The sequence below is a fragment of the Argopecten irradians genome, chromosome 10, assembly GCF_041381155.1.
Source record: "Argopecten irradians isolate NY chromosome 10, Ai_NY, whole genome shotgun sequence".
Classification (NCBI taxonomy): Eukaryota; Metazoa; Mollusca; class Bivalvia; order Pectinida; family Pectinidae; genus Argopecten; species Argopecten irradians.
The window spans coordinates 7,032,999-7,046,940 of record NC_091143.1 but is presented as its reverse complement, the minus strand read 5'-3'; the positions used below and the strand labels follow the sequence as shown (position 1 = coordinate 7,046,940).

General features: G+C 35.7%; 1 protein-coding gene across 1 annotated transcript in view; it reads right to left on the bottom strand.

Annotated features, from left to right (window-relative positions):
* The window catches only part of LOC138334060 (uncharacterized), a 47,802-nt gene extending 34,232 nt beyond the window's left edge, over positions 1-13,570 (bottom strand). Inside the window, exons 1-6 of the mRNA XM_069282775.1 lie at positions 13,351-13,570; positions 11,971-12,069; positions 10,704-10,787; positions 10,097-10,232; positions 9,768-9,814; positions 8,683-8,788 (exon numbers count right to left, since the gene is read on the bottom strand). Of these exons, the coding sequence (XP_069138876.1) occupies positions 8,683-8,788; positions 9,768-9,814; positions 10,097-10,232; positions 10,704-10,787; positions 11,971-12,069; positions 13,351-13,479 (601 nt within the window). The 5' untranslated portion in view covers positions 13,480-13,570. The remainder of the gene's footprint in view (positions 1-8,682; positions 8,789-9,767; positions 9,815-10,096; positions 10,233-10,703; positions 10,788-11,970; positions 12,070-13,350) is intronic.
* Between the last annotated feature and the right edge of the window lie 372 nt (positions 13,571-13,942).

Below are 13,942 nucleotides of genomic sequence, written 5' to 3'. Positions count from 1 at the left end.
AAAAGCTGATGACTACCTGTATGATGTTTTATGTAAACTTGTCACACAGAAAAATGATGTACCTGGTATTGATGTGTATGACAGTTTGTACCTGGTCATTGGCAGTAATGTCAACAGAAAAACATTGTACTGGTCACCTGAAGTGTTTGTCAGACCAGAATGTTTGTACCTGGTAGTATGTTTGTAGTACTGATTGTACCTGGTATTGATGTGTTGTCAGACCAGTGTACTGGGTATGTGTTTGTCACACAAAGAAATGACATTGTACCTGGTATTGATGTGTTCGTCAGTCACCAGTAAACATTGTATTGTAAAAGTGATGTCACCTGGTAACATTGTTTGGTATGGAGTAACTGTCAGACCAGAAAACATTGTACTACCTGGTATTGATGTTTATGTCAGTAACCAGAAAACATTGTACTGTACCTGGTATTGTGTGTTGTAACTGTCAGACCAGAAAACATGTACTGTATCATGTTTTATGTGTAATGTCAGACAAAAATTGTACTGGTACCTGGTATTGATGTGTTGTCAAGACAGAAAACATTGTAGTACTGGTATTATGTGTCGATGTCACCAGAAAACATTGTACCTGGTACCTGATGTGTTTTATGACCAGAAAACACTGAAAACAGTGATGTACCTGGTTATGTTACTTGATGTGTCAATGTATGTCACACCAGAAAACATTGATGAGTACCTGGTATGATGTTTTGTGAGTAATGTCACACCAAAAACATTGTACCTGGTATTGATGTGTTCGTCACCAAGTAAGTTCGATGTCAACAGAAAACAATGACTGTACCTGGTATTGATGTTTTATGGAATAACTGTCACACAACATGTACCTGGATGATGTGTTTTGTACACCAGGTGTTGTCACACAGAAAATGTATGTACCTGGTATTGATGTGTTCGTTGAAACAGAAAACAAATTGATGGTACCTGGTATGTATGTCAGACCAGAAAACATTGTACCTGGTATGTGTGTTGTCAGACCAGAAAACATTGTACCTGGTATGATGTGTTTCAGTGAATAAATGTAACCACACAACAAAACATTGTACCTGGTATTGATGTGTTCGTCAGACCCAGAAAACATTGTACCTGGTATGGCAGTGTATGTCAACTGTCACACAGAAAAAACATTGTACCTGGTACCTGATGTGTTGTATGTCAGACCCAAAAACAAGTGTCAGACCAGAAAACATGGTACCTGGTATGATGTTTTTGTCAAGTAAAACATTGTCACACAAAGTATTGTGATGTTATGTACCTGGTTGTACTGGTATGGAGTGTAACTGTCACCAGAAAAATTGTACCTGGTACCTATGTATGTGTTATGTAACTGACACAGAAAACATTGATTACTACCTGGTATTGATGTGTCGTCAGTAACCACAAAAACATTGTACCTGGTATTGATGTTTATGTCAGACCAGAAAACCAGTAAACTTGAGTGATGTCTACCTGAAAACATGTATGATGTGTGTGTCATGTCAGACCAGAAAACAATGATGTACCTGGTATTGATGTGTTGTCAGACCAGAAAACATTGTACTGGTGTGTTATGTCACCAGAAAACATTGTACCTGGTATGATGTGTGTTTTATGTCAGTAACCACAAAAAAACATGATGATGTCAATGTCACCTGGTATTGATGTGTTTATGGTGTAACTGTCAGACAGAAAACATTGTACCTGGTCACTGGTTTTATGTGTGGATGTCAACCAGAAAAAGATTTGACTGGTACCTGGTATGATATGTTTATGGAGTAACTTGTCAGACAGAAAACATTGTACCTGGTATGTGATGTTTATCGTCAACAGAAAAACACAAGTATACCTGAGTGATGATATGTGTACCTGGTATGTGTTTGATGTCAACTGTCACACAGAAAACATGAGTACTGGTATTGTGTGTTGTCATGGAAACATGTACCTGGAAATGATGTGTCAGTACCTGAAATATGTACCTACATGGGTGTAATGATGTCACCAGAAAACAGATGTACTGGTATGATGTGTCGTCAGACCAGAAAACATTGTACTACCTGGTATTGATGTGTATGTCAGACCATGAAAACATTGTTGGTATTGCAGTGTAACTGTCACACAAGAAAACATGATGTACCTGGTATATGATGTTTGTCAGTCACCAGAAAACATTGTAGTAAAACCAAAAATGTACCTGGTATTGATGTGTTTATGTCAGACCAGAAAACATTGTACCTGGTATTGATGTGTTTGTCAGTACCAGAAAACATTGTACCTGGTCACATGTGTATGATGTCAGACCAGAAAACATTGTACCTGGTATGGAGTAAACTGTCACCAAAAACATTGTAAAATGGCAGTGTGATGTGACCAGAAACCTGGTATGTACTGTATGGAGTGTCATGACCAGAAAACATTGTACCTGGTATTGATGTTTTGTGGAGTCAACCAGAAAACATTGTACTGGTACCTGCTGTGTGATGTCAGACCAGAAAACATTGTACACTGGTATTGATGTGTTCTTGTACCAGAAAACCAGTTTTATGTCAGACCAGAAAACATTGTACACAAAGTGTGATGACTACCTGGTATTGATGTTTTCGTGGAGTAACTGTCACAAAAAAAATGTCTACCTACCTGGTATGATTTTATGGTGTGTTGTCAGACCAGACACAAAAACATTGTACTGGCTGGTCAGACAGAAAACATTGATGGTTTATGTCGTGTCAGACCAGAAAACATTGTACCTGGTATTGGAATGTGTTTATGGAGTAACTGTCACACCAGAAAAAACATTGTACCTGGTATTGATGTGTTTATGTCAACCAGAAAACATTGTACCTGTATTGTCAGAGTGTCAGACCAGAAAACATTGTACCTGGTACCTTGATGTGTTGAAGTACCTGTCACAAAACATTGTACCTGGTATGATGTTGATGTAACTGTCAGACCAGAAAACACATTGTACCTGGTATGATGTTTTAGTGTAATGTCACAGACCAGAAAAAATGTACCTGGTACCTGTTTATGTGTATGTCAGACCAGAAAACATTGTACACTGGTAGTGCATGTGTACTGTCACACCAGAAGTGATCACTGTACCTGGTATGGTGTTTATGTTGGAGTAACTGTCACACAGAAGTGATCACTGTACCTGGTTTAAAAGTTATGAATTGGATTAACTGGACACACAAAGTGATGACTTACCTTGTATGATGTGTTTTATGGAGTCAACTGTCACACAACAGTGATGACTACCTGGTATTGGCATGTGTTCGGGAGTAACTGTCACACAAAGTGATGACTAACCTGGAATTATGTTTTATGGAGTAACTGACATACAGACAAAATGATGTACCTGGTTTGATGTTTTAATGGCATAACTGTCACACCAGAAGTGATTGATTACCTGGTATGATGTTTAAGGAATGTAACTGTCACACGAAGTGATGACTAACCTGGTATTGAAAGTGTTATGGAGTAACTGTCCACACAAAGTGATTGACTACCTGGTATTGAAGTTTTGTCAGATGGATGTAACTAGTCACACAATAGTATGACTACCTGGTATGTGTTTTATGGAGTAACTGTCACACAAAAGTGATGACTACCTGGTATGAATGTTTATGGAGTAACTGTCACACAAAGTGATGACTACCTGGTATAAAGTTTTATGGGAGTAACTGTCACACAAAGTGATGACTACCTGGTATGAATGTTTTATGGAGTAAACTGTCAACAAAATTGATGACCTACCTGGTTTTGAAGTTTTATGGAGTAACTGTCCACAAAGTGATTGACTACCTGGTATGATGTTTTATGGAGTAACTGTCACACAAAGTGATGAACTACCTGGTATATGATGTGTTTATGGAGTAACCTGTCACACAAAGTGATGAACTTACCTGGTATGATGTTTTCTGGAGTAACAGTCACACAAATTGATGACTACCTGGTATGATGTTTTATGGAGTAACTGTCCACACAAATGAACTGGCTTCACCCTGGTCTGTGTATATGGGGGTAACTGTCACAACAAAGTGATCACTACCCTGGTTTAAATGAGTACCTGTTCACACAAAGTGATGACTACCTTGTATGATGTTTTATGGAGTAACAACTGTCCACACAAAAGTGATGACTACCTGGTATGAATGTGTTTTCGGGAGTAACTGTCACACAAAGTGATGACTTACCTGGTATGATAGTTTTATAGAGTAACTGACACACAAAATGAAGACTACCTGGTTTGATGTTTTTATGGAGTAACTGTCACACAAAGTGATGACTACCTGGTATGATGTTTTATGGAGTAACTGTCACAAAAAGTGATGACTACCTGGTTTGAAGTTTCGGGAGTAACTGTCACACAAAGTGATGACTACCTGGTTTGAAGTTTTATGGAGTAACTGTCACACACAAAGTGATGAACTACCTGTTTATAATGATTTTATGGAGTAACTGTCACACAAAGTGATAACTACCTGGGTATTAATGTTGAATGATTATGGAGTAACTGTCACAACAAAGTGATGACTACCTGTATATGTTTTATAAGTAAACTGTCACACAAAATGATGAATACCTTGTATGATTTTTTTGATGGAGAGTAACTGACCACACAAAGTGATGAATACCTGGGTTTAAAGTTTTATGGAGTAATTGTCACACAAAGTGATTATGGTAGAAGTAACATGGGATTAACTATAACACACAAAGTGATAACTACCTGGTGGAATGATGTGTTATGAGAGAACTGTCCACACAAAGTGATGAATTACCTGGTATGTATGTATTTAATGGAGTAACTGTCGACACGAGATGATGACTACCTGGTATGATGTTTTATGGAGTAACTGTCACACAAAGTGGATGACTACCTGGTTTAAAGTTTTATGGATGTAACTGTCACACAAAGTGAACACTAGGACCTTGTATGATAGATTTATGGAGTAACTGTCACACAAATGATGACTATCCTGGTATTGATGTTGTATGGAGTAAACTGTCACACAAAGTGATGGCAAAGTGATGACTATGATACCTGGTATGATGTGTTCGGAGTAACTGTCACACAAAGTTGACTACCTGGTATAGATGTAACTGGTTAACACACAAAGTGATGATTACTACCTGGTTATATGTTTTATGGAGTAACTGTCACACAACGTGATGAATACCTGGTATGATGTGTTTCGGGAGTAACTGTCACACAAAAGTGATGACTACCTGGTATGATGTTTTATGGAGTAACTGTCACACAAAGTGATGATTACCTGGTTTGAAGTTTTATATGGAGTAACTGTCCCACACAAAGTGATGTACTACCTGATAATGTTTTTATGGAGTAACTGTCACACAAAGTGATGATTACCTGGTATGGATGTTTTATCGGAAGTAACTGTCCACACACAAAGTGATGACTACCATGGTATGATGTTTTTATGGAGTAACTGTCACACAAAGTGATGACTACCTTGGTTTTTAAGTTTTATGGAGTTACTTGTCACACAAATAGTGATGACTACCTGGTATGATGTTTTATGGAGTAACATGTCACACAAAGTGATGACTACCTGTTTAATGTTTTTAATGGAGTAACTGTCACACAAAGTGATGACTACCTGGTGTGATGTTTTATAGAGTAACTGTCACACAAAGTTATGACTACCTGGTATGATGTGTTTCGGGAGTAACTGTCACACAAAGTGATGACTACCTGGTATGATGTTTTATCGGAGTAACTGTCACACAAAGTATCGATGACTACCTTGTATAGAATGTTTTTACGGAGTAACTGTCACACAAAGTGATGATTACCTGTTTGATGTTTTATGGAGTAACTGTCACACAAAGTGATGAAGACTACCTGGTATTGAATGTTTTATGGAAGTAACTGTCAACACAAAAATGATGACTACCTCTAGTATGATGTTTTTATGGAGTAACTGTCACACAAAGTGATGATTACCTGGTATTGATGTTTTTTATGGAGTAACTGTCACACAAAGTGATGACTACCTGGTATAATGTTTTATGGAGTAACTGTCACACAAAGTGATGATTACCTGGTATAATGTTTTATGGAGTAACTGTCACACAAAGTGAATGACCTTACCTGGTATGATGTTTTTATGGAGTAACTGTCACACAAAAAGTGATGATTACCTGGTATGATTTTTTATGGAGTAACTGTCACACAAAATGATGACTACCTGGTATGAAAGTTTTATGGAGTAAACTGTCACAACAAAGTGATGACTTACCTGGTATGAAGTTTTTATGGAGTAACTGTCACACAAAGTGATGACTACCTGGTATGAAGTTTTATGGAGTAACTGTCACACAAAGTGATGACTACCTTGTATGAATGTTTTATGGAGTAAACTGTCACACAAAGTGATGACTACCTGGTAATGATGTTTTATGGAGTAAACTGTCACACAAAGTGATGACTACCTGTATTGAAATGTTTTATGGAGTAACTGACACACAAAAGTGATGACTACCTTGTATGATGTTTTTATGGAGTAACTGTCACACAAAGTGATGATTACCTGGTTTTGAAGTTTTATGGAGTAACTGTCACACAAAGTGACTAACTGGTTTGAAGTTTTATGGAGTAATTGTCACACAAAGTGATGACTACCTTTGATGTTTTATGGGAGAAACTGTCACACAAAGTGATGACTACCTGGAATATGATGTTTTATGGAGTAACTGTCACACAAAGTGATGACTACCTGGTATGATGTTTTATGGAGTAACTGTCACACAAAGTGATGACTACCTGGTATGATGTTTTTTATGGAGTAACTGTCACACAAAGTTATGACTACCTGGTATGATGTTTTCGGGAGTAACTGTCACACAAAGTTATGACTACCTGGTATGATGTTTTGTGGAGTAACTGTCACACAAAGTGATGACTACCTGGTTTGATGTTTTTGGGATTAACTGTCACACAAAGTGATGACTACCTAATTTGATGTTTACGGGAGTACTGTAACTATCACACAAAGTGATGACTACCTGGTTTGATGTTTTATGGAGTAACTGTCACACAAAGTGATGACTACCTGGTATGATGTTTTATGGAGTAACTGTCACACAAAGTGATGACTACCTGGTATGATGTTTTATGGAGTAACTGTACTCACACAAAGTGATGACTACCTGGTATGATGTTTTATGGGAGTAACTGTCACACAAAGTGATGACTACCTGGTATAATGTTTTATGGAGTAACTGTCACACAAAGTGATGATTACCTGGTTTGATGTTTTATGGAGTAACTGTCACACAACGTGATGAATACCTGGTATGATGTGTTCGGAAGTAACTGTCACATAAAATGATGACTACCTTGTATTAAAGTTTTATGGAGTAACTGTCACACAAAGTGATGACTACCTGGTATGAAGTTTTATGGAGTAACTGTCACACAAAGTGATAATGTTTTATGGAGTACACTGTGTATGACTGTTTTTATGGAGTAACTGTCACACAAAGTGATGACTACCTGGTATGATGTTTTATGGAGTAACTGTCACACAAAGTGATGACTACCTGGTTTAAAGTTTTATGGAGTAACTGTCACACAAAGTGATCACTACCTGTATGATGTTTTATGGAGTAACTGTCACACAAAGTGATGATTACCTGGTTTGAAGTTTTATGGAGTAACTGTCACACAAAGTGATGACTACCTGGTATAATGTTTTATGGAGTAACTGTCACACAAAGTGATGATTACCTGGTATAATGTTTTATGGAGTAACTGTCACACAAAGTGATGATTACCTGGTATGATGTTTTATGGAGTAACTGTCACACAAAGTGATGATTACCTGGTATGATGTTTTATGGAGTAACTGTCACACAAAATGATGACTACCTTGTATGATGTTTTATGGAGTAACTGTCACACAAAGTGATGATTACCTGTTTGAAGTTTTATGGAGTAACTGTCACACAAAGTGATGACTACCTGGTTTGAAGTTTTATGGAGTAACTGTCACACAAAGTGATGACTACCTTGTATGATGTTTTATGGAGAAACTGTCACACAAAGTGATGACTACCTTGTATGATGTTTTATGGAGTAACTGTCACACAAAGTGATGACTACCTGGTATGATGTTTTATGGAGAAACTGTCACACAAAGTGATGACTACCTGGTATGATGTTTTATGGAGTAACTGTCACACAAAGTGATGACTACCTGGTATGATGTTTTATGGAGTAACTGTCACACAAAGTGATGACTACCTGGTATGATGTTTCGGGAGTAACTGTCACACAAAGTGATGACTCCTTGTATGATGTTTTATGGAGAAACTGTCACACAAATGATGACTACCTTGTATGATGTTTTTGGAGTAACTGTCACACAAAGTGATGACTACCTGGTATGATGTTTTATGGAGTTGTCACACGTATGACTACGTTGTTGGAGTAACGTACACAAAGTTATGACTACTGGTATGATGTTTTGTGGAGTAACACACACAAAGTGATGACTACCTGGTTTGATGTTTTTGGGATTAACTGTCACACAAAGTGATGACTACCTAATTTGATGTTTACGGAGTAACTATCACACAAAGTGATGACTACCTGGTATGATGTTTTCCTACCTGGTTTGAGTTTTATGGAGTAACTATCAACAAAGTGATGAATACCTGGTTTGATGTTTTCGTAGTTAATTCGGATGTAATCATCCCGATATGGATTCTGCTGCTCGTGACTGAAACCAAGTGCGTGTCCGATCTCATGTACACACGCTTTCTGTAAGATAAAAAGATGCTTATGTCTGTTATCAATATCCTTAGGATGAAAACGCATGTTTAGTATTTCATCTTACATTGCGATTAAACAGTGAAAATACCAAGCTCTATTGCTGTCGTATGTCCCAACATGATACTTGTGACTTTAACAATTTGTTATAAAAATTCCATCGTATCGATTACTTAGTGAAATGTATTCATATTGGTTTACATTTTACTATCAAGTGATACACTTCCAATGTTTTCTATACCATCATCTGCAAAGTATAGTAATTACGAAATTTCTGCTAATTATGAATTATTCAAATCTTTGGCCTAAACCACTCTTAATCTACATGTATATATTTTTTTACATCAATCAATAACTGTCACAAAACATACTTACGTCCTAGGCAGCAGGAGGATGTTTCTGACCCCCCTCGTGCCCCCATAGCCGATCCATAGCCAACGTGGGAGAGGACAACGAGGAACTTGTATATTAAGAGGTTGGTATTTACAATCACATTGCATCTCAAAATCTTTCATTAAAATTCTGAATATCGCTGTGTACGCCCAAGCTTTATGAGAAAATTCAAACTAATTTTGTTTAAAAATAGTAAATTAGGATGATATTGCCATTATTCAGATACTTCCTCTAAAGAATAATATTCCAATAGTGAAGCTTACATAATATAGTTGAGTAACTATAATCCGAATGTCTGCTCTTAAAACTTATCTGTTACCGTAGGTTTCCTTAAATCTAATAACTTATATTCATCATTTACGTAAATTCAAATTATTAACATTATAGATTCTTTGAAAATTTTCCAAGAAGGAGGCCGAATGATTTCTGTTTAAATCAGAGAAATGACAATCACCCTGAAATGCATGCCGATAGTTGAGGTGGTTTTCGGTGGCCTAAACTAAGAAACAGCCCCTGTGGTCGGGGTCCAGGGGACAAACCGGAAGCCAGAACAGTATTCTCGTCACATCGCCATTACCGACTCTGGCTGGTCACTTGACCATGTCCCGGGGCTGGGAGTAAAAGCTAAAAAATCATTACAAGAAAAAATAGTAAGATTTAAACGGTACCATTTCCCGTTTAAACTTGAAACAACTTGAATTTTAAAATTGTGTAAAAGAATATTGCATTTTGATTTACAAAAATGTTTGTTATGTTTAAGATTTATAATGCAATAGACCTTCACAGTGTTTTATTTTATTCGAGATGCTTTAAACCATAAGGAGAATATTAACCTGAACACTAAATCAAATCAACTTCTCAAAGCAATAGATGTGTAGGTGAAGGAGAGAATAAAACATGCCGTACTCAGTGTTGTCATATCTAGTGTGTATGGTATCACACATTTCGGCCACAGTTTATTGGGTTTGTTCAGGAGAAATCTCTTGACACGAGAACTTCCACTGATAGAATCATCATCGTCGTCATGGTCATTCGCATCATCCTTTAATATAACAGAAATACTGTTTGCTATTCTCTAATAACCAATCTAAACTTACGTACGTAAGTATACATCAGAGTAATGGTTCCAACTAAACACTTCATTATCAGGTAGTTTGACTCGAATCATGCAATAATCCAAGTTCGACGCTATATAAAATGTATAAAAAGCTATTTTGTATTCATGTGCTGTAACCATGGGGAACTTACTCCATAGGTCATGCGTCATACTACAGGAAGTAGTTATCAGTCCTATCGGAAGTGCGGGAGTATGACAGAGTCTCCACGTAGGCGTTAACTCACACGTTTTTGTTTAGATACACTAACGTTTTATGTCTTGTTTTTTAAAACATATCTCAGGTAACGAAATACAGTATATCACGATATTCAAAAATTTTGGAACCATTATGAAGAACAAGATTATTGATGAAATACAAGTACACATCACCATATATGTTTCGCAATAAATACTTACTTCATTCTCATCCCGGTCTTCAGCCAATAAATCATCTTTCATTTCATCGATATTGTCGTCAATCCATTCCTCGTCAAGTGTCTCCTGTTAAAATGTAGAACGAGTCATAGTAACAGAACAAACTACTCGGTATTTATTGGGGGTCCTATATTAAAATATACACATATTATTTTTTCATTTCAACAGATTCTATTGAATAAATCAATACGATTGGGCAACAGACTCTCCTAGCCAGAGATTATACAAATTAAAGTATAACATGTATTCAGTAGATATTTAACATATTTCACATATTATAGTTACTTACATCTCCTATTTGTTAGGAAATGGGTTTATATCTAATGATGTTTTTTGCGATTTCCATACAAATTTTTATTGAGTTTTGTTTATATTATATCTGTATTCATTTGTATCTTTATTTATTTGTCTTTCTTGTCTTTAATTCAAGTCGATGAGTCAGTGAATTGTCTCGTTTCATTGGTCAACAGTATACGATAACTTGTTAAATTGGTTAGTGTTTAACATATTTCTTATCAAGTTGGTATGTTTTCGTGTGTATTTGGTGTCTTTCAATGTTGAATCAAAATCTTGGAGAAAACAATGAGTTTTAAACCCCAGTATTGATAAGAAATTCAGCTGTGACAAGTTGATAGTGTAGTAAGCTAATATGTTAATATTCAATGTCACAAATAGTAAATTGGCACGATCAGTTCCACATCCATCTTTGTAATGTCCTACAGTCCCACCAAGCAAAGTCATCGAGAGTAGGCACTACTATTCAAACCAACTCATTTTAAAGGCTCACTACCTTTCAGAAGCCAAATTAAAAAAAAGATTTCTTAAAAACGTTAAAAACATCAGAAAATACATATCGATGGCTTAACATGGGGTAATAACACCATCAAATATACGCAAGATTTCATGCGTAACATATGCTAACTGAGGGGATTCATTTCACTGTTTTGCCATCTGGCGCAGTGATAGTCAATTACCGCGCGGTATTAAGAATGACATAAGACGACCCGCGTTAATTAATTATTTTTTCATAAGATGATAATGAGTGTAGTATTAAGGGTATTTTAATCATTTTTGCGACTCTACAAAATTATCGATCTCGTATTGCATTCCCTTTTTTAAAATGTTAAGCAGTTTTTTAAAGGTAGTGGGCCTTTGATATCTAGATGCTGTAATATATCCCCACATTTTATAAATGAATGGTATTTTTCCAATATCTAAATGAAGCTATAATTAATAATTGGCACCTTACCAATGATGTATCCATTCTTCGTTGTGACACTGAAGTAACCAGACCGTGGTACATCACAAACCCAAGGTCAGGGTCGTTATCCGTATCCATGGTAACATCCTGATAGTGATAAAAACAAATACTGTGACGTCATTGTGAATAAATATGATATATTGACTCGATATTTTCAACCAATGGTTAGTATGTAGAATTTCATATTGTGGCATATGACATTTAAATATGATAGTACTGGAAGTTTAAACTAAATATTCACGGAGCTTCCTAATTGCATATTTCAATTTTAACAGAATAGCATTGAAACATATTGGAAGTAAATTTTAATATGATATGATTTTTTTCCTTTGAGATATGTTTCATTACGTTACTTATTGCAGTCGATACCTCACAAAACTAGAAACAAATTGCTGATAAAATAACAAAATTATAATGACGACGTTAAGTACAGAATGAGAAAATTTTTTATGGATTACTTAGAAGTCAGAAATAAATAATCACAGGTGGAGATACATTTTGAAACTGTTTATATACATTCATTAAAGCTATTTCAAAATGTTTCTAGATATGCCTAATGCTTTCGTGTTCGCCAGCAGATTCTTATTTTAGATTTCACTTGATCCAGATTTGGCCTATCTATGTCGGTCTATATCTTGATCATAAAGAGCCTTGCTTTAAGATTGTGAATAATCAATATGTTCTTGAACCGGAACTTGATATTTCACAATACAATGCACATGAAAAACGACAATATTCCTGAAGCAATGAGTAATTCAAAAATACTTTATTTGATTTAAACATATTTATAGCCGGACAATAAATATATTTTAAGTTTGTTTTACATCAAGTCAGTATAGACTATATCCTATGTTTCCTTTGGTATAATTTATTAGTACTTAATTAGAAAGTAAAGCGATATAGAACATAGAACATTATGCTGTTTAGGAATGAAAACATACAGACGTCGAAATACGTCAGGAAAATCTTGTGGTATATTTCTATAGACTTATATGTTATATATCATCGCTACTGACCTAAATAACCCTGCTGATGACGACATATGAAGATTTACATGGTCATGATTCATGTGCATTACCCACTTTGGTGTTAATTGTAAACACTCAAAACAATGGTATGTGTTTGAATGTCTTTCAAGAGACACTCTTAAGCAAAAAAATATACAAATCAAGCTTATATGATACTAAGCTAAGTCATAAATTATTAATAAGATTACTGAATGTTTTCAATGTATGAGATTTTTCGCTTTGAGTGACATACTTTTTTAGTTTTATTAATTTATGACTGATTTTTGTATTCTTATTGACTTCACAAAACGACATTTTTAAGATCTCCGTCTGCAGTTTAAGACATATAGGATATACATACCTGTGTTTTAATTCCAATGGTCAGTGTTAAGATGACCACTGCAGTGGTAAGTGTAACTATGACCATAGTAATGACCACGACTGCCCAAGTCACACTCCTCCCCTGTCGTGTTTCTATATGAAAAGTCATCCTGTTTTTGAGTGTGGTCCGTGGGAAGTAATTACGTAGACATGTGCACTTTGACTTTCTCTTTAGTACAGGCTAATTGGTCTCGTTCAGCTCATCTATATGCAAATTAGCAAATTAGATCACATAGTGTAACAAAATGTGCAAAACATTGTTAATATGATATTGATGAAATTTTATGATGGAAAAACACAAATCATGGTAATTCCAGGTTATTATTACTTCATAAAACTATCATTACTGAAAATCACGCCGTTAAAAATGTATGCTCATAGTGTAAAACAATTACAGTAAGTGGTAAGTATGAGCTTAGATTAAGGTTTTATTATTGAACATTATATCACAATCGAGTCTACACAAAAATCTGCGCTTGCAGTGTTTTTTTGCGAAAAAAATAACCTACTTACAAACCGTGGATCCTACCAGAAGTATTATTTAGTCAAGATTTTCGTCATTAATATTCCAT